The sequence below is a fragment of the Gorilla gorilla genome, chromosome 4 (assembly GCF_029281585.2).
Source record: "Gorilla gorilla gorilla isolate KB3781 chromosome 4, NHGRI_mGorGor1-v2.1_pri, whole genome shotgun sequence".
Taxonomy (NCBI): domain Eukaryota; kingdom Metazoa; phylum Chordata; class Mammalia; order Primates; family Hominidae; genus Gorilla; species Gorilla gorilla.
The window spans coordinates 60,639,193-60,665,463 of NC_073228.2; the positions used below are offsets into that span (position 1 = coordinate 60,639,193).

Genomic DNA, 26,271 nt, shown 5'->3' on the forward strand with positions numbered 1-26,271 from the left:
CTCCTAGTCCCAGGCCCCAACAACCGGCACCCCAACGCGACCTCGACTTCAAACCGACAAAGGATACCAGCACCACGGCTTCAGCTGCTTCTTCTTCTTGCGACCCATAACTGTGTTCTACCGGCAAAGTAAAAGGGAGGAGAAAAGAAGCAGGCGAAACGAGGCGAAAAATCCCTCACTTTCCCAACCCAACGACTACCACCGCGTCCCACAGGAAGCAGACACAAAATGGCCGACGGCCTCGTTCCCCGCTCCGCCTCCCGTCAAGCACTGCGGTAGGAGGCGGAGCCAAGAAGGGGAGGGTCACATGACGCAGACCTCCGCCCTGAGTGGGTGGGACTAAGAGGCGCGAAGAGGTGGTAGCCATCTTGTCCGTTTTAGAGTTTTTCGCTTTCGCTGGCTGTGCATGAGGAGCACTTTGGGTTTCATTTGTAATGGAGCCGGAGCCCCAGGTACGCTAAGGGGCATGCGAATGGAAAACAGAAAACAAAAAAACGGAAAAAATTGCCAGTGCAGTTAGGGCCGATCACAAATAAAGATAGAGACAGCGCCCAATTTTAATTTTGTTTCAATTGAACAGTAAATGTTGATTATGTGCCTATTAAATGCTAAACCAAAGAAGTTAGTCTCTGCTTTGTAACTCGCAGATTGGTGACAGACGAGTACACAGTGCAGAGTTCTCAGTGCGGCGTTGGGGGAAATGCGAAGTGCTGTAGGACCTCAGAAAGCGGGAGTCCTAGGGCGGCCGTAGTGGTAGTGGTCGTTGGGTTGTCAAGTAAGGTTTTGTTTTTCTTTGTTTTGTTTTATTTTTCTGAGACCAAGTCTCGCTCTGTCTCCCAGGCTGGAGTGCAGCGGCGCGATCTCTGCTCACTGCAACCTCCGTCTCCCGGGTTCAAGCGATTCTCCTACCTCAGCCTCCCGAGTAGCTGGGACTGCAGGCCCGCGCCACCAAGCCCGGCTAATTTTTGTATTTTTAGTAGAATGGGGTTTCACCATGTTAGCGAGGCTGGTCTCGAACTCCTGGGCTCAAGTGATCCGCCCGCCTCGGCCTCCCAAAGTGCTGGATTGCAGGCTTGAGCCGCTGCGCCCGACATAAGAAAGGTTTCTTGAGGAGTCAACGGGAGCAAGCAAGGTGAAGGAAAGGGTATCTCCGTAAGGGAGCAAAGAGTTTAAGTCTTTGAGGCTGGGCACGTGAAAAACTAATCGTGGTAAGACTGGAGCTGATAGCCGGGCGCGGTTGCTCACGCCAGTAATCCCAACACTGTGGGCCAAGGCCGAGGCAGGCGGATCACTTGAGGTCAGGAGTTCGAGACCAGCCTGGCCGACATGGTGAAACCCTGTCTCTACTAAAAATACAAAAATTAGCCAGGCGTAGTGGCAGGCGCCTGTAACCTCAGTTACTCGGGAGAATGAGGCAGGAGAATCACTTGGACCTGGGAGGTGAAGGTTGCAGTGAGCCAAGATCTCGCCATTGCATTCCAGCCTGGGTGACAGAGTGAGACTCCGTCTCAAAAAAAAAAAAAAAAAAAAGACTGGAGCTGTCAGTGAAGGTGCTGGTCACAAGAGATAATCCTAGGGAGGCTAGCAAAGGCGGATTCTGACGAACCCTAGAAGCATTCTCAGAAGTTGGATTTCATGCTGAAGTCTCTGAGAAGGCACAGAGTGGTTCTAAGAGGGCAACTGGAGGATCATGCAAGTGAGAGGTGGTTAAAAGCCCAGTGCTTGGGTTCGTAGTCCACCAGTGCCACTGCCTACCTGCCTGACTTTGGGCAAGGCAGTTAAACTTCATCTTGGCTGCACTTAGAACAGAGCTTAGCATATAATAATAACTAGTAATGTAAATTATATTACTATTAAAAGCAAAAAATAATAGCAGACATCCATGGAGCATCTACCGTGTGCCAAGCATTGTAGTGAGTTTTAACATTATTTGTCTCAGCCTCTGGGGTAGGAGCCATTATTGTCAACTTGTTAATAGAGATGAGATAAAAGAGACTTAAGAGAGCTGGAATAATTTGCACAAAAACACAAAGTATGTGTGGAGCTGAATTAAATTTGAATTTTAAAGGATCAGTTTAGGCTGGGCGCAGTGGCTCACACCTGTAATCCCAGCACTGTGGGAGGCTGAGGCGGGTGGATCACCTGAGATCAGGAGTTGAAGACCAGCCTGGCCAACATGGTGAAACCCGGTCTTTACTAAAAATACCAAAAAAAATTAGCCAGGCGTGGTGGGGCACGCCTGTAATCCCAGCTACTCCAGAGGCTGAGGCAGGAGAATCGCTTGAACCCGGGAGGCGGAGGCTGCAGTGAGCCGAGATCACTCTGCTGCACTCCAGCCTGGGCGACAGAGCAAGACTCTGTCTCAAAAAGAAAAAAAAAAAAAGAAGTTCAGGCTGGGTGCAGTTGCTCAAGCCTGTAATTGCCGTGCTTTGGGAGACTGAGGCAAGAGGGTGGCTTGAGGCCAGGAGTGTGAGACCAACCTGGGCACCATAGTGAGACCATCTCTATGAAAAAATAAATTAAAAAATGAAAAAGTTTAAAACCGTGTTGCAATGTGCTGAATATCCCCCCAACTGCTTGAAACGTAATCACCAATGTGATAGCATTAAGAGGTGGGACCTTTAGCAGGTGATTAAATCATGAGTAAACTGTTGGGGGGGGGGGGATTAGTGATTTTATTAAAGTGCTGGAAGGAACTAAACTCTCTACTCTCTCTTGCCTCAACCAAATGAGGATGCAGCAAGAATGCCCTCATCAGACACTGAGTATTAGTGCCTTGATCTTGGATTTCCAAATTTCTAGACTATAAGAAAATAAAATTCAGTGGGTGTGGTGGTGGCTCACCCCTGTAATCCCAACACTTTGGGAGGCTGAGGTGGGTGGATCACCTGAGGTCAGGAGTTCGAGACCAGCCTGGCCAACATGATGAAACCCTGTCTCTACTAAAAAATACAAAAAAAATAGCTGGGTGTGGTGGCGGGCGCCTGTAATCCCAGCTACTCTGGAGGCTGAGGCAGGAGAATCACTTGAACCCAGGAGGCGGAGGTTGTAGTGAGCCGAGATTGCGCCATTGCACTCCAGCCTGTGCAATAAGAGCGAAACTCCATCTCGGGGGAAAAAAAAGAAAGAAAAGAAAGAAAATTCTGGCCAGGTGTGGTGGCTTATGCCTGTAATCCCAGCACTTTGGGAGGCCGATGTGGGTTGATCACCTGAGATGAAGAGTTCGAGACCAGCCTTGCCAACATGGCAAAATCCTGTCTCTACTAAAAATACAAAAATTAGCTGGGCATTGTGGTGGGTGCCTGTAATCCCAGCTACTCAGGAGGCTGAGACAGTAGAACCCAGGCTGAGGCTTGAACCTGGCAGGTGGAGGTTGCAGTGAGCTGAGATTGTGCCACTGTACTCCAGCCTCGGTGTCAGAGTGAGACTCCAGCTCCAAAAAAAAAAAGAAAGAAAGAAATACAATTCTGTTATTCATAAATTCCCCAGTCTGTGGTGTTTGTTACAGCACCATAAACAGATTAAAACACTTTTACTATGAAAGCAATAAGCAATAAAATATTGCTGTTAGTTGGGAGGCTTAGGCAGGCGGATCACCTGAGGTCAAGAGATTGAGACCATCCTGGCCAACATGGTGAAACCCTGTCTCTGCTAAAAATACAAAAATTAGCTGGGCCTAGTGGCGTGTGCCTGTAGTTCCAGCTGCTCGGGAGGCTGAGGCAGGAGAATCGCTTGAACCCGGGAGGCAGAGGTTGCAGTGAGCCGAGATCGTGCCACTGCACTCCAGCCTGGCAACAGAGCGAGACTGCGTCTCAAAAAAAACAAAAAAAAATTGCTGTTAGAAATTAAAGAAGGCCTGGTGCACTAGCTCATTCCTGTAATCCCAGTACCTTGGGAGGCTGCGGTGGGAGAATCACTTGAAGCCGGAAGTTTAAGGCGAGCCTGGGCAACAAAGCAATATCCTGTCTCTATGAAAAAATTAAAAATTAGCTGGGTTTCGGTGGCCCAGGCTGGTAGTGTGCAGTGGTGCAATCGTAGCACACTGCAGCCTTGTCTCCTGGGCTCAATGGATCCTCCCACCTCAGCCCACGGAGTAGCAGGGACTACAGGGCCATGCCACCATGCCTTGCTAATTTTTGTGTTTTTTGTAGACATAAGGTCTCGCTTTGTTGTCCAGGCTGGTCTTGAACTCCTGGGCTCAAGTGATCCTCCTGCCTTAGCTTCTAAGTGTTAAGATTAACAAGCGTGAGCCACCATGCTGTGCCTCTCGTTGTAGTGAGTTTATAGATAAGCAAGGGGAGGAGGCTAGAATGATCCATGTGGCCATGGATTAGAGCTGGAGACACCAGAATGAACTCGTGTTTATTTTAAAATAGATACATAGAGAAATATTTATGGATATGTGTATATACTAAAGTTAGTATAGATACATATATCAGCTGAGAGGGCCTGGAAGCAATAATGTCCCATATCAAGCAAACTTTGTCCCGAGATCTTGGTTTGTAATACCATTCTCCAGTAAAAGCAACCTGAGGTCCTTGGAGAAATGGTTGATTCGGACCAGGCATGGCGGCTCATGCCTGTAAACCCAGCACTTTAGGAAGCCGAAGAGGGCGGATCACGAGGTCAGGAGTTCGAGACCAGCCTGACGAACATGGGGATTCTGCTGCCTCAGACTCCCGAGTAGCTGGGACTACAGGCGTGCACCAACACGCCCGCCTAATTCTTATATTTTTAGTAAAGACAGGGTTTCACCATGTTGGCCAGGGTGGTCTCAATCTCCTGACCTTGTGATCTGCCTGCCTCAGCCTTCCAAAGTGCTGGGATTACAGGTGTGAGCCACCGCGCCCGTCCAGGGGAATTATTTTCAACCTAGAATTCAATGTCCGATCATATCAATCTAAAATTCTATTTCTTTTTTTCCCCCCTGAGATGGAGTCTTACTCTGTTGCCCAGGCTGGAGAGCAGTGGCATGATCTTGGCTCACTGCAACCTCTGCCTCCCAGGTTCAAGTGATTCTTCTGCCTCAGCCTCCTGAGTAGCTGGGATCACAGGCGTGCACCACCAGGCCCGGCTAATTGTTGTGTTTTTAATAGAGACGGGGTTTCACCATGTTGGCCAGGCTGGTCTCGAACTCCTGACCTTGTGATCCGCCTGCCTCAGCCTCCCAAAGTGCTGGGATTACAGGTGTGTGCCACCATGCCTGGCCCCTAAAATTCTATTTCTAAGGAATATCCAATCAAATGTGAAAATACAATAAAGACGTGAGGATATATTTTCAGACATGCAAGAGCTTAAAAATTATTTTATATATACCCTTTCCTGGCTAATATTGGAGGCAGTACTTGAGCAAATCAAGAGAATAAACCATAATCTAGAAAAAATGGGATTAACAGGGAAGAATGTGAAGAAATCCAGATAAGAATAGAAGAAAGGGTTGTTGGGGGGACTCTATTTCTTCCTTTCTTTCTTTTTTTATTTTTATTTTTATTTTTATTTATTTATTTTTTTTGAGACAGAGTCTCACTCTGTCACCCAGGCTGGAGTGCAGTGGCATGATTTCGGCTCACTGCAACCTCTGCCTCCCGGGTTCAAGTGAGTCTTCTGCCTCAGCCTCCTGAGTAGCTGCGACTGCAGGTGTGTGCCACCATGCCAGGCTAACTTTTGTATTTTCAGTAGAGACGGGGTTTCACCATATTGGCCAGGCTGGCCTCAAACTCCTGACCTCGTGATCCACCCACCTCGGCCTCCCAAAGTGCTGGGATTACAGGTGTGAGCCACCACGCCCAGCCGTATTAGTTTCTTTCTTTCTTTTTTTTTTTTTTTTTTTGAGACAGAGTCTGGCTCTATGGCCCAGGCTGGAGTGCACTCTGCCTCCCAGGTTCATGCCATTCTCCTGCCTCAGCCTCCCAAGTAGCTGGGACTACAGGTGCCCACCACCTCACTGGGCTAATTTTTTGTATTTTTAGTAGAGATGGGGTTTCACTATATTAGCCAGGATGGTCTCGATCTCCTGACCTTGTGATCCGCCTGCCTCGGCCTCCCAAAGTGCTGGGATTACAGGCGTGAGCCACCACACCCAGCCACTGTATTAGTTTCTTGTGGCTGCTATAACACGTACCACCTGGGCACGGTGGCTCACACCTGTAATCTCAGCACTTCGGGAGGATGGGGCAGAAGGATCACTTGAGCCCAGGAGTTCAAGACCAGCCTGAGCAACAAAGTGATACCCTGTCTCTATAAAAAATAAAAATTCCCTCTCCCTCTCCCCCTCCCCCTCCCCCTCCCCCTCCCCCTCCCCCTCCCCCTCCCCCTCTCCCTCTCCCGCTCTTTCCACGGTCTCCCTCTGATGCCGAACCCTCTGATGCCGAACCGAAGCTGGACGGTACTGCTGCCATCTCGGCTCACTACAACCTCCATGCCTGATTCTCCTGCCTCAGCCTGCCGAGTGCCTGCGATTGCAGGCGCGCGCCGCCACGCCTGACTGGTTTTCGTATTTTTTTGGTGGAGACGGAGTTTCGCTGTGTTGGCCGGGCTGGTCTCCAGCTCCTAACCGCGAGTGATCGGCCAGCCTCGGCCTCCCGAGGTGCCGGGATTGCAGACGGAGTCTCGTTCACTCGGTGCTCAATGGTGCCCAGGCTGGAGTGCAGTGGCGTGATCTCGGCCCGCTACAACCACCTCCCAGCCGCCTGTCTTGGCCTCCCAAAGTGCCGAGATTGCAGCCTCTGCCCGGCTGCCACCCCGTCTGGGAAGTGAGGAGCGTCTCCGCCTGGCCGCCCATCGTCCGGGATGTGAGGAGCCCCTCTGCCTGGCTGCCCAGTCTGGAAAGTGAGGAGCGTCTCTGCCCGGCCGCCATCCCATCTAGGAAACGAGGAGCGCCTCTTCCCGGCCGCCATCACATCTGGGAAGTGAGGAGCGTCTCTGCCCGGCTGCCCATCGTCTGAGATGTGGGGAGCACCTCTGCCCTGCCGCCCCATCCGGGATGTGAGGAGCGTCTCTGCCCGGCCGCCCCGTCTGAGAAGTGAGGAGACCCTCTGCCTGGCAACCGCCCCATCTGAGAAGTGAGGAGCCCCTCCGCCCGGCAGCCGCCCCGCCCGAGAAGTGAGGAGCCCCTCTGCCCAGCAGCCACCCCGTCTGGGAAGTGATGAGCGTCTCCGCCCGGCAGCCACCTCGTCCGGGAGGGAGGTGGGGGGGTCAGCCCCCCGCCCGGCCAGCCGCCCCGTCCGGGAGGGAGGTGGGGGGGTCAGCCCCCCGCCCGGCCAGCCGCCCCGTCCGGGAGGGAGGTGGGGGGGCCAGCCCCCCGCCCGGCCAGCCGCCCCGTCCGGGAGGGAGGTGGGGGGGTCAACCCCCCGCCCGGCCAGCCGCCCCGTCCGGGAGGGAGGTGGGGGGGTCAGCCCCCCGCCCGGCCAGCCGCCCTGTCCGGGAGGTGAGGGGCGCCTCTGCCCGGCCGCCCCTACTGGGAATTGAGGAGCCCCCCCGCCCGGCCAGCCGCCCCGTCCGGGAGGGAGGTGGGGGGGTCAACCCCCCGCCCGGCCAGCCGCCCCGTCCGGGAGGGAGGTGGGGGGGTCAGCCCCCCGCCCGGCCAGCCGCCCTGTCCGGGAGGTGAGGGGCGCCTCTGCCCGGCCGCCCCTACTGGGAAGTGAGGAGCCCCTCTGCCCGGCCAGCCGCTCGGTCCGGGAGGGAGGTGGGGGGGTCAGCCCCCCGCCCAGCCAGCCGCCCCGTCCGGGAGGTGAGGGGCGCCTCTGCCCGGCCACCCCTACTGGGAAGTGAGGAGCCCCTCAGTCCGGCCAGCCGCCCCGTCCGGGAGGGAGGTTGGGGGGTCAGCCCACCGCCCAGCCTGCCGCCCTGTCCGGGAGGGAGGTGGGGGGTCAGCCCCCCGCCTGGCCAGCCGCCCCATCCGGGAGGGAGGTGGGGGGGTCAGCCCCCCACCTGGCCAGCCGCCCCATCCCGGAGGTGAGGGGCGCCTCTGCCCGGCCGCCCCTACTGGGAAGTGAGGAGCCCCTCTGCTCGGCCACCACCCCGTCTGGGAGGTGTACCCAACAGCTCATTGAGAACGGGCCATGATGACAATGGCGGTTTTGTGGAATGGAAAGGGGGGAAAGGTGGGGAAAAGATTGAGAAATCGGATGGTTGCCGTGTCTGTGTAGAAAGAGGTAGACATGGGAGACTTTTCATTTTGTTCTGTACTAAGAAAAAATTCTTCTGCCTTGGGATCCTGTTGATCTGTGACCCTACCCCCAACCCTGTGCTCTCTGAAACATGTGCTGTATCCACTCAGGGTTGAATGGATTAAGGGCGGTGCAAGATGTGCTTTGTTAAACAGATGCTTGAAGGCAGCATGCTCGTTAAGAGCCATCACCACTCCCTAATCTCAAGTACCCAGGGACACAAACACTGCGGAAGGCCGCAGGGTCCTCTGCCTAGGAAAACCAGAGAACTTTGTTCACTTGTTTATCTGCTGACCTTCCCTCCACTATTGTCCTGTAACCCTGCCAAATCCCCCTCTGCGAGAAACACCCAAGAATGATCAATAAAAAATAAAAAAATAAAAATAAAATAAAATAAAATAAAATTGCTTGAAATAAATGACCACTGATGGAATCTTAAAAAAAAAATAAATAAATAAATAAAAAAATACAGCTGTTTCCTGAGTGAGATTTGGTTTTCAGTCTGGGCAAATGAAGACCATTTTGGGGTTAAATGGGTTCTTTTTTCTCAATTCCTTGATATGGACCTGTGCTGGGGACTGGTCAGCTATTCAAGTACAATGCACCCAGTTTTGGTTCTGTGCCAGGATTAAACCCACGATATTTCACAATTTGTATATGAACCCCGATGAAGTGTTTCTAGGAGATGGTTGCCTTGTAACCTAGTTTTGCCAAATATCTACTATGAGTTTTTCTACCATCCTCATGACTGTGGTAACTCAACCTCTCCAGGAAGTTCGTCTGCTTAAAACTAAAATCAAGTATATCTCAAGAGACTACTGTCCGATCTGAAATGCCTCTGTCATGTGTTGTCCGCAATCAGAATCCTCTTTTAAATGTAGTTGAAATGAGAGATAAGGAAACTGACAATGTTACTGAATGGGAGATAGAGGTGAGGATACCCATTGCAAATGAAGACATGGCAGTAACTTCTGCAATACAATCTTTTAAGAATCTGACTGCTATACTCCCTTGTTCATCAAATGAGTACCTTTATTGCAAGAGAAGAAACTGTGCTATCCACTTTGATATTGAGAGGCAATTTGGAATCTCTGCCGTAATTGCTTAGGACTGAGGATTTAATGTGCTATTTTGTGAAAATCTGAGAAGCAGGAAGGGGATTTAATGATCTCAACTGTTATCCATCTGAAAAACCTAACTTGTAATTTTAAATGAAATGGCAGGTTGCCTTCCACTATTCCTTTTTAAAAATAGGAACTGCCCCTGCTTTTAACTTTATGAAGTTTTATTTATGAATAAAGTTTGCACTACTAAAAATTAAAAAAACACACAAAACACACGCATGCACACACACACAGTGGCTTAAAACAATGGAAATGTATTATTTCACAGTTCTGGAGGCTGGAAGTTGACATGGAGGTGCTGGTGGGGATATACTCTCTTGAAGCCTCTAGGGGAGAATCTGTTCCATGTCCTCTCCTAGCTTCTGGTGATGACCATCAATCCTTGACATTCCATGGTTTGTAGATACATCACTCCAGTCTGCCTCCTCCTTCACGTGGCGCTATGGTTTGAGTGTTTGTCCACTCCCAAATTCATGTTGAAATGTAATTGCCATTGTAAGACTATTAAGAAGTGGGGCCTTTAAGAGCTGATTATAAATTGCCCAGTCTTTGGTATCCTTTTATAGCATCATAAAATGGACTGAGACAGAAAACTGGTACCAGAGAATGGGGTGTTGCAGAAACAAACACCTGAAAATGTGAATTGGTGTTAGAACTGGGTAATGGGCAGAGACTGGAAGGGTAGCTGGGATTACAGGCGTGAACCACCACACGTGGCTAATTTTTTTGTACTTTTAGTAGAGACACAGTTTCACCATGTTGCCCAGGCTGGTCTTGAACTCCTGACCTCAAGTGATCCGCCTGCGTCGGTCTCCCAAAGCACTGGAATTACAGGCGTGAGCCACCGTGCCCGGCCTTTTAGTTTTTACGTAGTCATTTTTTTAAACGTTTTCCTGTATGACTTCTAAGTGTTTTGTTATGTTTGGAAAGACCCTCTTCAAGAATTAACAAAATTATCCCATATTTTCACTTTAACAAAATTCATTTTAAATTCTTAACTTTTTGATCAAACGGGTGTCTGTGCGTGCTGGCACGCGCGCAAGGAGGCAGACGAGTAGCCTTATTCTTTTCCATGTGGCTAGGTAGTTGTGCCACCTTTATCACATAGAAAGTTTCCCAGATGTCTCAAAGGAAAATAAGTTCAAAATAAATGGTAAAAGCTTTTCAGTAAAGGCGAACTCAGTACGCCTGTCAGCCCCTGTGGGGAGAAGAGACTCCCTTTCCAGGCCAGTCCTTGCCTGCGAACCCGGTGAAACCAGCGGAACGCAGGTGTGCGAGGGCCGGGAGCCGGACGAGCCCTGATACCGACGGCTGCACGGCAGCAGGGGAGCGGTTTGGCGGAGACACAGGGCCGCTCAGAGGCCGCCGCGATGCTCCCCTCTTTGCAGGAGTCGATGGATGGAGATGAAAAGGAACTAGAGAGCAGCGAAGAGGGAGGCTCAGCCGAGGAGCGGAGACTCGAGTCACCGTCCAGCAGCCACTACTGTCTTTACAGCTATCGCGGAAGCAGGTGCTGGCGCCCAGCTCGGCCTGCCAGCCCGCCCGCCCCTGCGGCCCCGCCCCCGGCCCGCCGCCCGGCCTTGCACCCCACCCCCGGCCCAGCGGCCCGGCCGCTCCTAAAAGCCATCTTCTCCTCTCCCAGCCAAGGTCTCTGGCCTGAAGGGCGCTCCTCGCCTCCCGCTGCTCTTCCTGGCCCCCCTCGTGGACTTGTATGCCTGGCCCAACCATGCCTGTGCCCTTCATCTGCCCCTATATCATCCCAGCCTCTTACTCTCGCGGCTGCCCTTTGTTTAGCGCAGTGCCCCGCACGCTCAATAATTTCAGTTCCCGTCCCCTCTCCTTTCTGTCATTATCTCCCCACTTCTCCCATTTCTGTCACACACACCCCCATCCCCACCCTCTGGTTTTCCTCTGTTCTTGATTCCACTTTTTCCTCCTTCTGACTTTCCTGGAACCTTCTTGGCCTTGTCAAGTTTGGTTTTTAAAGGAGTTTCCTTGAACCTTCTGGGTATTTAGCCTTTCCTCCACCTGTTAAGTGGCCTGGAGAGAGAAGGGGCTCTTGTCAGCACTGCTGTATGGGTTTTCCTTGTCATGAGGATAGGCAGTGCACTTCCACCTTGCAGCATTTTTAGTTGACTCCTTGCCTTACTTACCCTGCTTGCCAGGCCCCCATACTCCTCTTGGTTTAGAGCCCATAATTGATAGCACTGTTGGTTTTGTGGCTTGTAGATTGGCACAGCAACGAGGGGACAGTGAGGACGGAAGCCCAAGTGGCACAAATGCAGAAACTCCCTCTGGTGATGATTTCAGGTAAAAAGAGCTTCAGCATAATTCATGCATGTGCTTTCATCTTCCCTGCATCTCTGGCCTGTACATGTCAGTGGATACTCTATTTCCACTGAGCTTTCCCTGAGTCAAACCGTCAATTCCTCCTATCCCCTAGGAACCTCATCCTGATTTCCTCATTGGCTGGTTCATTCAAGGCTGGGGCAAACAAATCCACATACTGATAGTGTGCTTGGTGATTAGCCAGAAAGAAATCCTTCTTTTTTCTTTTTCCTTTTAAATTGAGACAGGGTCTTGCTCTGCTGCCCAGGCTGGAGTGCAGTGGCATGACTTTGGCTCGCTGCAGCGTCAACCTCCCCGGCCTCAGGTGATCCTCTCACCTCTGCCTCCCCAGTAGCTGGGACTACTGACCACCACACCTGGCTAATTTTTGTATTTCTGGTAGAGATGGGGTTTCACCATGTTGCCCAGGCTGGTCTTGAACTCCTGGACTCAAGTGATCCGCCCACCTCTGCCTCCCAAAGTGTTGGGATTACAGGCATGAGCCACCTTGCCCAGCCCTGAAATTTTTTTTTTTTTCTTTTTTTGAGACAGAGTCTCCCTCTGTTGCCCGGTCTGGAGTGCAGTGGTGCGATCTCAGCTCACTGCAAGCTCTGCCTCCCGGGTTCACGCCATTCTCCTGCCTCAGCCTCCCGAGTAGCTAGGACTACAGGCACCCACCACCATGCCCGGCTAATTTTTTTGTATTTTTTTTTAGTAGAGACGGGGTTTCACTGTGTTAGCCAGGTGATCTCTATCTCTTGACCTTGTGGTCCACCCGCCTCGGCCTCCCAAAGTGCTGGGATTACAGGCGTGAGCCACTGCTCCCGGCCCCAGCCCTGAAATTTTTAAATCATCAATTATACCTCAATAAAGTTGAAAGATAAAAAAGATAAGAATGTGTGCAGGAGTGTGATTATAATGACTGACCATGGAATTAAGGCAGAATAAGGAGGGAAGTGAGATGAGAAACTTGAGAGACTGAAAAAGAGGTAGCGTCAGTGGATTGGGGGTTCCAGTGGAGTCACAGTACTGGAGAGAATGAGCTGGAAAGATAGGAATATTTTAAGCTATTTGATGAGGTAGATCATATTTAGTGACATACATTCCTAGAAGCCTCACCAATAGGGGTTATAAGGACAGCTTTCCCCAGTCCTTAAAAGAGCCCCTGGCTTTGGTACCATTCTGTCTGACTTAATGGGTGTGAATACACTAGTCCACTGGTAAAGAATGTGTGTCTTTCATTTGTCAAGCCTCTCCTTGGCAGATACTAATCTACCATCCGAAGTGGAGCCAGAGCTGCGCAGTTTCATTGCTAAGCGTCTTTCAAGAGGTGCAGTCTTTGAAGGGCTGGGTAATGTTGCATCTGTGGAGCTAAAGTAAGTGCAAAATGTGCTGTGTCCTGAGTTTTTATTTCTGAACTAAATATGAGAAGTAATGAGAAACTCCAAAAGATCAGCTCCTACTAGACCTGCAGAATTTGTCTTTATTCTCTGGCAGCCCGAGCACTGGGCCTCACACATAAACATTTGTGGAATGGAATTAATTGAATGGCAGAGACCCTGGCACCCAATTGCACTTTATTTAATTAGTTTATTTTTTTTCGAGACAGGGTCTTGCTTTGTTGCCCAGGCTGGAGTGCAGTGGCCCGATTACAGCTCACTGCAGCCTTGACCTCCTGGGCTTAATCAATCCTCTCACCTCAGCCTCCCAAGTAGCTGGGACTGCAGGCAGGCACTACGATGCCCAGCAATTTTTATAATTTTTTTTTTTTTTTTTCAGAAATGGGGTCCTACCATGTTGCCCAGGCTAGTAAGTTTTGTACTTAGAAGAAGAAAAGTGTTGATTATTAAAACTAAATTTGTATACAGTTTGTATTTTCACAAACTTTTATGTAGTTTTCCTTACAAAGGGGAAATATAGCAGATACTCTTATTTTCATTTTCAGATGAGGAAATAAACTCAGAGTTTATGTAAACTTAAGTCATGAGGCTGGTCAAATTGATGGAGTTCAGGCTTAAACATGAGCATTCTTAGTCCAATTCCAACTGTCTTTCCATTACACCTCTCCTTTTTTGTTTTGTTTTGTTTTTTTTTAAGACAGAGTCTCACTCTGTTGCCCAGACTGGAGTACAGTAGCATGATCTTGGCTTACTGCAACCTCCACCTCCCTGGTTCAAGCAATTCTCCTGCCTCAGCCTCCCGAATAGCTGGGATTACAGGCATGCCCCACCATACCCAGCTAATTTTTGTATTTTTAGTAGAGATGGGGTTTCACCATGTTGGCCAGGCTGGTCTCGAACTCCTGACCTCAGGTGATTCACCCGCCTTGGCCTCCCAAAGTGCTGGGATTACAGGTGTGAGCCACTGTGCCTGGCCTCCATTACACCTCTTTATTCTAGTTCAACTCAGACCGTGAAGTTAGCATACAGGTCCCCTCAGGAGTTTGAGGCCACTTCCCAAGGATAAGGCCACCTTCAGGCACATCTGCCTTAAACATCAATTTGTGAAGGTTTGGGAGAGGGGAGAACATGCTTTTTTTTAATATAAACATGGGTATGAACTAGAGTGAAATTTGTGTGAATTTTTCAAATAAGACAGGAGAATTCAAAGAAATTTCATGTATGTTAGTGGCTGCTTTAACTAAAGCCCTCCAGGGTATACATTCATTTTTCTTTGCTGCTGCAAGTACACCAACGAGAAGTCTGGGAAGCTCTGAGTTAGTGGGCAGTTTAATGGTGTTGCCAGATCAAGATGACCGGAATTCAGAGCAGTCCACAAAATTATAGATGCATGAGTAACCAAAATAATGCATTTTACGTTTTCTTTCTTTTCTAGAATTCCAGGTTACCGAGTTGGTTGTTATTACTGCCTTTTCCAAAATGAAAAACTGCTTCCTGAAACAGTAACAATAGACTCTGAACGTAACCCTTCAGAATATGTGGTCTGTTTTTTAGGAGGGTCTGAAAAAGGACTTGAGCTATATCCTTTCTTTGGTTTTTGAGAACATCAGGAAGGAAAACATGGGAAGGCAGGTGGAAGAATATTACTACCAACCTCCAAAAAGCTTTTCTACTCCTCGTGTATGTAGTTGAATTTCATACCTTCATGTGGCCATTTTGCCTTGGCTTGTTTGCATTTGCAGCTCACATTATTTGAGAGATTTTATATTTCTTGTTGAGAGATGAAATACTGTCTTCATTATTCATCCTTTATTGCTTCCTTAAGAACATACTTTCAGGCTTGAATTGGACAAGTACATTCAAGGGCTGAAAAATAACATGAATTGTGAGGTAAGGTGACTGACTTAATGGTTTTTAAAGACTGAAATGGGGCGAGGCTCAGTGGCTCACGCCTGTAATCCCAGCACTTTGGGAGGCCGAGGTGGGCAGATCACAAGGTCAGAGACCAGCCTGGTCAATATGATGAAACTTCATCTCTACTAAAAATTAGCCAGTCGTGGTGGCAGGCACCTGTAGTCCCAGCTACTTGGGAGGCTGAGGCAGGAGAATCGCTTGAACCCGGGAGGCAGAGGATTCAGTGAGCCGAGATCGCACCACTGCACTCCAGCCTGAGCAACAGAGTGAGACTCCATCTCAAAAATATAAAAAAATAAAATAACGACTGAAATTAATATACTGTGATTGCTCTACTTGTCAAATCATATAGGTAGACACAAAGACGCCTATATTCTAGAAACTTGACACCTTGTGAGCTAGTAGAGAGGTGAATTTTTTTTTTTTTAGACAGGGTCTTGCTTTGTTGCCCAGGCTGCAGGGCAGTGGTGCGATCAGGCTCACTGCAGCCTCAGCTTCTTGGGGCTCAAGCAGTCTTCTCGCCTCAGCCTCCTAAATAGCTGGGACTACAGGCAAATACCAACACGCCTGGCTAACTTTTGGTATTTTTTGTCGAGATGGGGATCTCACTTTGTTGCCCAGGCTGGTCTAGGATTCCTGGCCTCAAGCAATCCTCCCTCCTCGGCCACCCAAAGTGCTGAGATTACAGGCGCGAGCCATTGTGCCCGGCCTACAGGTGGTTTCTTTTTCTTTTTCATTTTTTGGGATAGGGTCTCACTCTATCACCCAGGCTGGAGTGCAGTGGCACGATCATGGCTTACTGCAGCCTTTTCTGGGCTCCAGCGATCCTCCCACCTCAGCCTCCCAAGTAGCTGGTACCACAGGCATGTACCACCATGCCCAGCTAATTGTATTTTTGGTAGAGGTGTGGTTTTGCCATATTGCCCAGGCTTGTCTTGAACTCTTGAACTGCTGAGCTCAAGTAATCCACCTGCCTCGGCCTCCCAAAGTGCTGGGATTACAGGTATGAGCCACTGCACCCAGCCTACAGGTGATTTTAAAGGGATACAGGAAACATAGTCCTGTAAGTGCTGAAAGTTTCACAAGACTACTTCTGATGTTTTGTATCTGTGAAAAATTCGATCTATTCAATGGCATGTAGTAACATGCCTGGCGAGGAAGAGGATGTCCTTTTCCTGATTTCTAGGCATATAAGATTTATATTATGGTCAGAAGTACCGGTCCATGCAGCCTCTGGCACCAAAGACATGCTATGCAATAGTATGGCTGTTCTTGAACTAAACATCAAAGATTCTTAAAAACATTCTATTTTCATTAATTGATCTTTTATGAATTAGGCATATCCATATCAACTTGTTCAAACCTTTGAAAAACTGGCTGGGTGTGGTGGCTCACACCTGTAATCTCAGCACTTTGAGAGGCCAAAGCGGGCAGATCACTTGAGCCCAGGAGTTCAAGGCCAGCCTGGGCAACAAAGTGAAACCCCATCTCTACAACAAATATAAAAATTAGCCAGGCATGGTGGCACGCACCTGTAGTCCCAGCTACTTGGGAGGCTGAGATGGGATCGCTTGAGCCTGGGAAGTTGAGGCTGCAGTGAGCTATGACTGCACCACTGCACTCCAGCCTGGATGACAGAGTGAGACCCTGTCTCAAAAAAGCAAACAAAAACAATGCTTTCAGCTTGTAGCAGTTGTTAGTCATGACTCTCACAAATTTACTACCCATTACATATATAGTAGTAGTTATACTTTTCACATACTTAGAAGATACTGCAGGAGAGAGGAAGGGATAGTGCAGGAGTGAGCAACTGATGCAAGTCTAATAGAGTTGTTCTCCCTGACTAGAGCTCTTCGTGTGTGACACTAGTCTTCAGGGAGCAGCATAGCCTAGAAAGCCAGATGTGCTCACGGCAGCATGTCTGACATCTGGAGTGGAGTGGAGTGCTTTGATGAGTTACTTGTATCCTTCCCCGTTCACATTCTGAATACGAATGAATTCTCTATCTACATGCTGTTAGTTATTCAAAAGGCACTTAATAAGCTCATACTATGCATGTTTTAGACACTGTACCACAAGTGCCAGGGAAATGAGGATTATTGAGTGAGTATCTCCATTGAGTGCACAGTACAGTGGGAGGAGAGGGACTTGTGAGTGCCCAACTCTTCCCTGTGAAGAAATAGCATGGAACCCTATTCAGTCTCTTCATTTTATAGAATGCATTTCTTGGTGTGTTTTAAATAAATTCAGTACAGATTTAATCCTCACCCTGCCCAACAAGCCAGGAAAGGTATATCACAATTTCTTTTTTTGAATTGGTGGTGTTAGCTTTAAAAAGGGAGGTGTCTATCCTGGTCTTTTTCACCATCAAGGATATGATGAAGAAAATATGAAGTCCACTAAAGGAAAGGCTTATATTAAAGCAAATGATGTTCTTTCTTGATTTAGGAAAGGGGCCTGGAGAGTCACATAAAATCCTATCTGAGCAGCTGGTTTGAGGATGTTGTATGCCCAATCCAAAGGGTTGTTCTTCTCTTTCAGGAAAAGCTTACCTTTCTGCTACATGCTGTAAGTACTGCCAAATGAGAGCATTTCCTTAACTGAGAATCACTTTGGATGATTTAGAAACATACTCATTTTCTCTGAACATGACTCCCATCCCTCCCCAAATATTCAAACTATGCTTGCTATCAAGATAGACCACACTTTATTTTCTCAGATCTAGAAAGTGATATTACTAAGGTAGAGTTGAATTTCAAATGCTGAGTCTTCCTAATAGGATAAAACATTTTAAAATAATTACTTTTCCAAGTGATCTGGGAAAGGTATAGTTTCCAAAACAATTTGAAAAGGAAAACAAAAATCCAGAGCAATTTTGATTCTATAAAATGTTAATGAGCAGTGGCTGAACAAGGCTCTGGAGAGCTTGTGACCAGTGCCCATCAATTGTTGTCCAGTGTGGTAGGGACTTATGGGGACATTTAGTCATGAGTAGCTGCTCAAGAAAAACTGGAATATATGTACCAATCAGGCTTTATTTTTCTCTCATAGGCTTTGAGTTACACTCCTGTTGAAGTTAAAGAATCAGATGAAAAAACAAAGAGAGACATTAACAGGTAAAGAACAGTTTTTTCAAAGAGAAAAGCTTTTCCACAGTAAGATTGACATCTGTGTTTGTAAACTGCTCCTTCCATTCGCTTCCCCACCAGCCCAGTGCAAAATAAATTTGTTTTCATCCTTCCGTCCTGCAATATTGTTTGTGGAAATGGACTTGTGTGTGTGGCAGGTTTCTGAGTGTGGCCAGTCTTCAAGGACTTATTCATGAAGGCACCATGACTTCTTTGTGCATGGCCATGACAGAGGAGCAGCATAAGTCTGTGGTCATCGATTGCAGCAGCTCCCAGCCTCAGTTCTGCAATGCAGGTGAGCTACAACCTCTGAAGCAGCCTTCCTACATCTCTTGCGAGTCCCCATCTTTGCACTGAGAGCCTATGATACAACCTTATTCTTCCTGCCTTGTGCAGTTTTACATGGTTATCTCAAACCATGAGAAACCACTTGGTGAAAACAATATAATTCTAGAAACATGGAAATCATGCCATGCCTAGCAATTCCACACCTAGGTACATAAAGAAATTCTAGTATGTGTACACAAGGAGACGAATTTTAAAATGTCCATAAAGGCATTACTTGAAAAAGCAAGGAATTGGAAGCAATTTAAGTGTTTATCAACAGGAAAACTGATAAGCTGCTATATTCATGCAATGGAATATAACAGAGCAATGAAAATGAATGAACTAGAGCTACTTGTGTCAATATAGCTCTCAAACATACTATTTAGTGAAATAGCCATAAAAGAAAAAATACATAAAAGTTTTAACATATGCAGAATAATGTAGATAAGGCTTACACGTGCAAAGGTATATGGGAAAAGTTTAAAGACGTCTGTGGGAATGATTATCCTTTCTGATGGGAAAGGAAGGGGGATGTGATTGGGAAGGGGCATACAGGGGGCTTCAGCCATTTTGGTATTCCTTAGCCATGTGGTGAGCACACTGTTTTTTTAGGCCATTATACATGTCTTAAATAATTCATTATAGGTGTTTTTATAAATAAATAAATGGGTCAGGCGCAGTGGCTCACACATGTAATCCCAGCACTTTGGGAGGCTGAGGCAGGTGGATCATCTGAGGTCAGGAGTTTGAGACCAGCCTGGCCAATATGGTGAAACCCCGTCTCTACTAACAATATAAAAAAATTAGCCAGGCATGGTGGCAGGCGCCTGTAATCCCAGCTACTCAGGAGGAGAATCGCTTGAATCCAGGAGGCGGAGGTTGCAGTGAGCCGAGATCGCGCAATTGCACTCCAGCCGGGCAACAAGAGCGAATCTCCCGTCTCAAATAAATAAAATAAATAAAGCTTTGTAAAATTTCATTTTAGTCTCTCTGAAATGTTTTATAGGAAGTAACCGGTTTTGTGAGGATTGGATGCAAGCTTTTTTAAATGGTGCCAGAGGAGGTAACCCTTTTCTTTTCCGACAAGTACTGGAGAACTTTAAACTAAAGGTAATTAGTTGGCTGTGTGCCAAGTGCCACATGAAATTTTTGTCTGAATTTTAATTAGTACCAGTGACAGAGTAACAAATTGCTTTATAGCTGTGATGTCTGTTAATTAGGATGTTCTCAAAACTGGAATTATCAGAAGACATTTTATTTTTTGGCAGCTTCTGTATACATATCATTTCTAATAAATTGGGTTGAATGCTTGCTTATATTTAAGGAACATCAGTCTTACAATTTGTGACTTAACTTAGCTGGAAAGCACAAAAAAACTGGTTCAGTGCCTAAGTTTTCAAAATTCTGATGGGGGCTGGGCGCAGTGGCTCACCCCTGTAATCCCAGCACTTTGGGAGACCATGGCAGGTGGATTGCTTGAGGCCAGGAGTTCAAGACCAGCCTGGCCAACATGGCAAAACCCTTTCTCTACTAAAATTATAAAAATTAGCTGGGCCTGGTGGCGCATGCCTGTAATCCTGGCTATGTCAGGTGGCTGAGGCACGAAAATTGCTTGAACCCAGGAGGCAGAGGTTGCAGTGAGCCCAGATTGTGCCACTGCACTCCCGCCTGGGTGACAGAGTGAGACTCTGTCTAAAAAAAAAAATTCTGATGGGGACGTGTTGTCACCTTATTTAGTTTTTTTTGTTTGTTTTAAGAGACAGAATCTTACTCTGTCACTCAGGCTAGAGTGCAGTGGTGCAATCATGGCTCACTGCAGCCTTAACCTCCTGGGTTCAAGCAGTCTTCCTGTCTCAGCCTCCTGAGTAGCTGGAACTACAGGTGTGCACCACCACACTCAGCTAATTATTTTTATTTTTTGTAGAGACGGGGTCTTGCTGTGTTGCCCAGGCTAGTCTCAAACTACCGGCCCTTAGGCAATCCTTTTGCCTGGGGCTCCCAAAGTGTTGGGATTACAGACATGAGCCACCATGCTAGGTAGATTATTTTAAAGTATTTTTATTTTGTGTAAGAGATTTTTGGCTGCGCGTGGTGGCTCACGCCTGTAATTCCAACACTTTGGGAGGCCGAGGCGGGTGGATCACTTGAGGTCAGAAGTTCGAGACCAGCCTGACCAACATGGTGAAACCCCGTCTCTACTAAAAATACAAAATTAGCCTGGTGTGGTGGCGCACACCTGTAGTCCCAGGTACTTGGGAGGCTGAGGCAGGAGAATCACTTGAACCCAGGAGGCAGAGTTTGTGGTGAACCGAGATCAAGCCATTGCGCTTCAGCCTGGGCAACAAGAGCGAAACAAGAAAAAAAAGGAGATTTTCTTCTTCTACCAAGGGCAAAGCATACTGCAATTTAAATTTTGGAAATATTTAATATGAAAAGCAAACAATTCAGGAAGATATGTTGAGTTCTCAGCTGGATAGGAGTTATTTTTTGAGCTTCATTATTATTTCACTTAACACATTTTTAACTGGGTAATCTTTTTCTAGGCCATACAAGACACAAACAATTTGAAGAGATTTATCCGACAGGCAGAAATGAATCATTATGCTTTGTTTAAATGTTACATGTTCCTAAAGAACTGTGGTAGTGGAGATATACTTTTGAAGATTGTTAAAGTGGAACATGAAGAAATGCCTGAAGCCAAAAATGTGATAGCTGTCCTTGAAGAATTCATGAAAGAAGCTCTTGACCAAAGTTTTTGATCATATGTTTTGAGATAATTGTATGATCAAGTTGTATATTTAAGTCTTAGTGTTTGAAATTGCAGTTATAATTGTTCATAGGATTGCTATTTAAGATGATTTGAAACTCAATCCAGATTTTCTTTTTGTATTTTACCAATTTAACTTAAATAAAAATCTGAGGAACATCTTCACTGAGTCCTAGATAGATAATGTATGTGAGAGTTGTGAAATTTTAGTGTCTCACTGGCCCCATAAATTCCACGCTTCAGGAAGTTGTTGCTTAAAAAATTTCAGAGATGATTTTGTTTGTGGCTTTTCTCAGGAAAAGCCTGAGTTTGCTGCAGTATTTAGCAACTTTTCTTCTCAGAAAAACCATAATACTTCCTTTTCAGTGGACTGTAGCTTCTTAAAAAAAAAATGTAATCCTAGTCTTAGAACAGATTAATACCACTACACCAGTTCAGAGATAGATCTGTGCATCCTGTGGGTGCTTGATACATTTTTTTGTCTAGTTGATAACGGCATGGATGATAAAGCCAGATTTTAAGTCAATATGCAAATCCTGAGTATGTAGAAAATTAAATGAGCTTTACAAATCGATGCATTAGCTTCAAGATAAAATATTATCTTTGAGCTGGGCGCAGTGGCTCAAGCCTATAATCCCAGCACTTTGGGAGGCTGAGGCGGGCAGATCACGAGGTCAGGAGATCGAGACCATCCTGGCTAACACAGTGAAAGCCCGTCTCTACTAAAATACAAAAAATTAGCCGGGCATGATGGCGGGCGCCTGTAGTCCCAGCTACTCTGGAGGCTGAGGCAGGAGAGTGGCGTGAACCCAAGAGGTGGAGCTTGCAGTGAGCCGAGATCGCGCCACTGCACTCCAGCCTGGGCGACAGAGCGAGACTCTGTCTCAAAAAAAAAAAATTATCTCTGAGAGAAAGCTACTGCAGAAATCGCCTTCAGTCACCATTTCATTTATTTGTTCACAGGTATTTATGAAGAGCCTGTGTTTTCTTTTAGGTGAAAATGCTGGAGTTTTAAAACAGTGTTGAGAAAAGAAACAAAGTACATACAGTTTACAAGCAAACTGTAACATAAGGAATGCAAACAGTTTCTTCCTATTAGAGTTACTCATTGATTTTAGTTTTTTGTACATTTGTTACAAGCCTCAGATTGTTTTACTCTGAATCAATTGAAAGTGCCCTCAGCTAGCTATTTACAATTCCCATGGAAGCCTATGTAGCTACATACATACAATTGCAATTTGCTCGGGATAGCTCTTTAATAAATTCATTTGATAATGATTTTTGCTTAGAAGAACAGAAGTCTTGTGTTCTCACTTCCCTGAGGATGCTCAGAGGAGCACAAACCCATAAAACTGAGGAATCCTTTCTTAAATGGATCTAAATTCACATTAAGTGCTGAGTTTTAACTTTCAAAATGACTGACAATGGCCTTCTGCTTTCTCCTCTACATAAGCCTCGGGACATGACTCACCAAGCATTTCTTTTCTTTTAATGAGAAAGACAATTCAGAATCTTCATAAATGCTTTCATACGGTTTTAAACTTTAATGACTTGGATTGTAGGCAGTATAGAAAAAAATCTAAGTAGCATTTTTCATAGTATTAAAGTTAGAGTGGCTGGGCATGATGGCTCATGCCTGTAATCCCAGCACTTTGAGAGGCCGAGGCGGGTGGATCACCTGAGGTCAGGAGTTCCAGACCAGCCTGACCAATATGGTGAAACCCTGTCTCTACTAAAATTACAAAAATTAGCTGGGAACTGTGGCATGTGCCTGTAGTCCCAGCTACTTGGGAGGCTGAGGCAGGAGAATCGCTTGAACCCGGGAGGCAGAGATTGCGGTGAGCTGAGATCGCGCCACTGCATTCCAACCTGAGTGACAGAGTGAGACTCTGTCTCAAAAAAATAAAGTCAGGGTGACTAAGGAAAACCAGCAATTTTATGACACTGTCCTTGAATCTGACTGTCTTTTCCCAATGTAGTTGGTTCCCCACTTGGAAATCATTTTTTAAAGTAAGCTACATTAGCACATCAACGTTTTAAGCCTGAAAAAATACTTCATTTTCAAATTCATGTCATTCAAGAGTCTATGTTGTAAATGGCATTTAAAAGCAAATGTGTTACCTGCTTCAAATAATTTATGGATATAGGCAAGGTGTAATGACATATTCTCTGTGTGGTTGTATATATTTTTGTAATGTAGGCTCACTACATTACACAGCTCTATATGATAGTCTTATTTTATCTTTTTTTTTTTTAATGAAATGGGGTCTCACTATGTTGCTCAGACTGGTCTTAAACTCTTGGACTCAAGCAATCCTCCCACCTTGGCCTCCCAAACTGAGCCACTGCACCTGGCCTCTGGTAGTCTTATTTTAAAAAAAGTAAGTCTGGGCCGGGTGTGGTGGCTCACGCCTGTAATCCCAGCACTTTGGGAGGCCTAGGCGGGCAGATCATGAGGTCAGGAGATCGAGACCATCCTGGCTAACACGGTGAAACCCCGTCTCTACTAAAAGTACAAAAAATTAGCCGGGCGTGGTGGCAGGCGTCTGTAGTTCCAGCTACTCGGGAGGCTGAGGCAGGAGAATGGCGTCAACCCGGGAGGCAGAGCTTGCAGTGAGTCGAGATCACACCACTGCACTCAAGCCTGGGCGACAGAGCGAGACTCCGTCTCAAAAAAAAAAAAAAAAAAAAAAAAGTCCGACAAACTCTGTATCACTACTGTAGACAAGGAAAATGGTGTCGTGGAACTGAATATCTTGGTCATGAGAAGAAACCACAGAGTTCATGGCTAGAAACATGTACTGTATTCAAATTTTAATAAGCTACTATCTTGGCTTTTAAAGTTTTTTTGTTTGTTTTTGTTTTTGTTTTATTTTTTAAGACGGAATCTCGCTCTGTCACCCAGGCTGGAGTGTGGTGGTGCAATCTTGGCTCACTGCAACCTCTGCCTCCCAGGTTCAAGTGATTCTCCTGCCTCAGCCTCCCCAGTAGCTGGGACTACAGGCATGTGCCGCCACGCATGGTTAATTTTTTGTATTTTTAGTAGAGACGGGGTTTCACCGTGTTAGCCAGGATGGTCTCGATCTTCTTACCTTGTGATCCACCCGCCTCGGCCTCCCAAAGTGCCGGGATTACAGGCATGAGCCACTGTGCCCAGCCAGCTTTTAAAGTTTTAAAAAGGATTTGTTCAGACATGGAATATATTTGTGTATATTACTTGTGTGCTGTACACACAGAGGAAATGTATGTTTGTCATGTATGAAGGATGGCTTCAGTTTCTCTGTAATTAATTTGTAATTATAATAATAAAACTTAGCTTCTCATCAAGACAGTTGTTTTTGTTTAATGAGCTCAGTCCTCAAGCCTAACATTTGTATTCCCAACAAGGTTGTGAGGAAATTATACTTGCTATACTAAGGAATTTGTTGAAGAAAATCAAATCACTTGCTGGGATACACACCTTTCTGCGTCTTGCAGGAGGCATCAAGCAGAATCTAAGAGCAATTTCCCTCACAATGTTTTATTCATTGTCCAGTAGAGTTATACTCATAGAACTCAATAACCCAAGTTACTTCCTTTCACTCTCATTCATTATTCACCATGACAGAATGCCTGTCCTCTACCAGAGGATCCCTTAGACCAGGTGCCAGGAAAGCCTGCGGGCTTCTTGGAAATAAGATGCAGTTACTAGGACCACACTTTCCTAACAGTGTGTCTTCTCACTTAATGGAAACCCTGCTGACTTCAATGAAGTCTTTCCACTTGGAGGTCTGAGAGGGCAGTCCAGTTCTCTTAATTGCTAAAGTTCCTAAATGTGGCTGGATGCGGTGGCTCAGGCCTGTAATCCCAGCACTTTGAGAGGCCAAGGCAGGAGGACTGCATGAGCCTAAGAGTTCGAGACCAGCCTGGCAACACAGTGAAATGCCATCTCTACAAAAAATAAAATTAGGAGGACCTGGTGGTATGTGCCTATAGTCCCAGCTACTCAGGAGGCTGAGGCTGGAAGATCGCTTGAGCCCAGGAGCTCAAAGTAACTGAGCTATGACTACCACTACACTCTAACCTGGGCAACAGAGCAAGACCCTCTCTCAAATATAAAGAAATAGGCCAGGCACGGTGGCTCACGCCTGTAATCCCAGCACTTTGGGAGGCTGAGGCGAGCAGATCACCTGAGGTCAGGAGTTCGAGACCAGCCTGGCCAACATGGAGAAACCCCATCTCTACTAAAAATACAAAATTAGCCAGGCATGGTGGCACGTGCCTGTAATCCCAGCTACTCGGGAGGCTGAGGCAGGATAATTGCTTGAACCTGGGAGGTGGAGGTTGCGGTGAGCCGAGATCACATCATTGCACTCCAGCCTGGGCAACAAGAGAAAAAATACATATATATGGAAGCAGTAATGAATCGACAGCTGTGGTTTTTCTTGTAAACTACTATGAGGGCTGATAAGGTGAAGGTCCTATTACATGAACTCTGAGTGAATGTCCCGAGGTTCATTCCTGTTACTGGATGGCCCCAGGCCTAATGCAATGAGATGGATCTTTAAACAAAGACCCTGAGGCCTGCACATGCTTAGTGCCCTTACAGTCCTGTGCAAATACCTGAGGGCTGACAGCATGAACTTTGGTACCACCAGTCTTGGGTGTGAAGCCAGCTGTGCCACATACTACCAGCAAGTAACTAAATTTCTCTAACCTTTTCCCTTGTGTATAAATAGGGGGATATTTATATCTAGTTCACATAAAGTAGCTGTGGAAATGCCTACCTCAGTGCCTAGCACATAGTAGATACACAGGAAATCGTCATTTCTTTTTTTTTTTTTGAGACGGAGTTTCACTCTCGTTGCCTAGGCTGGAGTGCAATGGCACGAATTCGGCTCACTGCAACCTCCGCCTCCCAGGTTCAAGCGATTCTCCTGCCTCAGCCTCCCAAGTAGCTGGAATTACAGGCACGTGCTACCACTCGTGGCTAATTTTGTAGTTCCAGTAGAGACAGGGTTTCCCCACGTTGGTCAGGCTAAGTTTCGAACACCCGACCTCAGGTGATCCACCCACCTCAGCCTCCCAAAGTGCTAGGATTACAGGCATGAGCCACTGCACCTGTTTTTTTTGTTT

At 46.8% G+C, this 26,271-nt stretch overlaps 2 protein-coding genes and 1 pseudogene across 14 annotated transcripts in view; 2 read left to right on the forward strand and 1 right to left on the reverse strand.

The window, feature by feature from the left end:
• ZNF207 (zinc finger protein 207) overlaps positions 1-305 on the reverse strand; it is a 57,779-nt gene extending 57,474 nt beyond the window's left edge. For 9 of the 11 annotated variants that reach the window (XR_002005990.3, XR_010133617.1, XM_055388523.2 and 6 more), the window contains exon 1: positions 68-279. Coding sequence is in view for 9 of the 11 variants with exons in the window: in XM_055388523.2 (XP_055244498.1) it covers positions 68-108 (41 nt within the window). In the remaining 2 variants the exon portion in view is untranslated. Of the gene's footprint in view, positions 1-67 lie in introns of all 11 variants that reach the window. The other 2 variants (XM_019027032.4, XM_063705837.1) reach the window with 2 other exon arrangements.
• Positions 257-24,483, forward strand: C4H17orf75 (chromosome 4 C17orf75 homolog). 3 transcript variants are annotated; one of them, XM_055388530.2, is made up of 11 exons: positions 257-452; positions 10,681-10,802; positions 11,522-11,602; positions 12,871-12,996; positions 14,456-14,599; positions 14,853-14,910; positions 17,383-17,502; positions 17,986-18,050; positions 18,221-18,357; positions 19,396-19,499; positions 20,933-24,483. In XM_055388530.2, exons 1-11 carry the CDS (start codon positions 435-437, stop codon positions 21,146-21,148), a joined length of 1,191 nt encoding a protein of 396 aa, XP_055244505.2. In that variant the 5' UTR covers positions 257-434; the 3' UTR covers positions 21,149-24,483. The 3 variants fall into 3 exon arrangements, with proteins under 3 accessions (XP_055244505.2, XP_030866850.3, XP_063561910.1); XM_031010990.3 differs by lacking the exon at positions 257-452 and having other exon boundaries at positions 10,598-10,802; XM_063705840.1 differs by lacking the exon at positions 257-452 and having other exon boundaries at positions 12,885-12,996.
• Positions 8,679-9,158, forward strand: LOC129533975 (putative oocyte-secreted protein 1 homolog; annotated as a pseudogene).
• Positions 24,484-26,271: the final 1,788 nt, after the last annotated feature.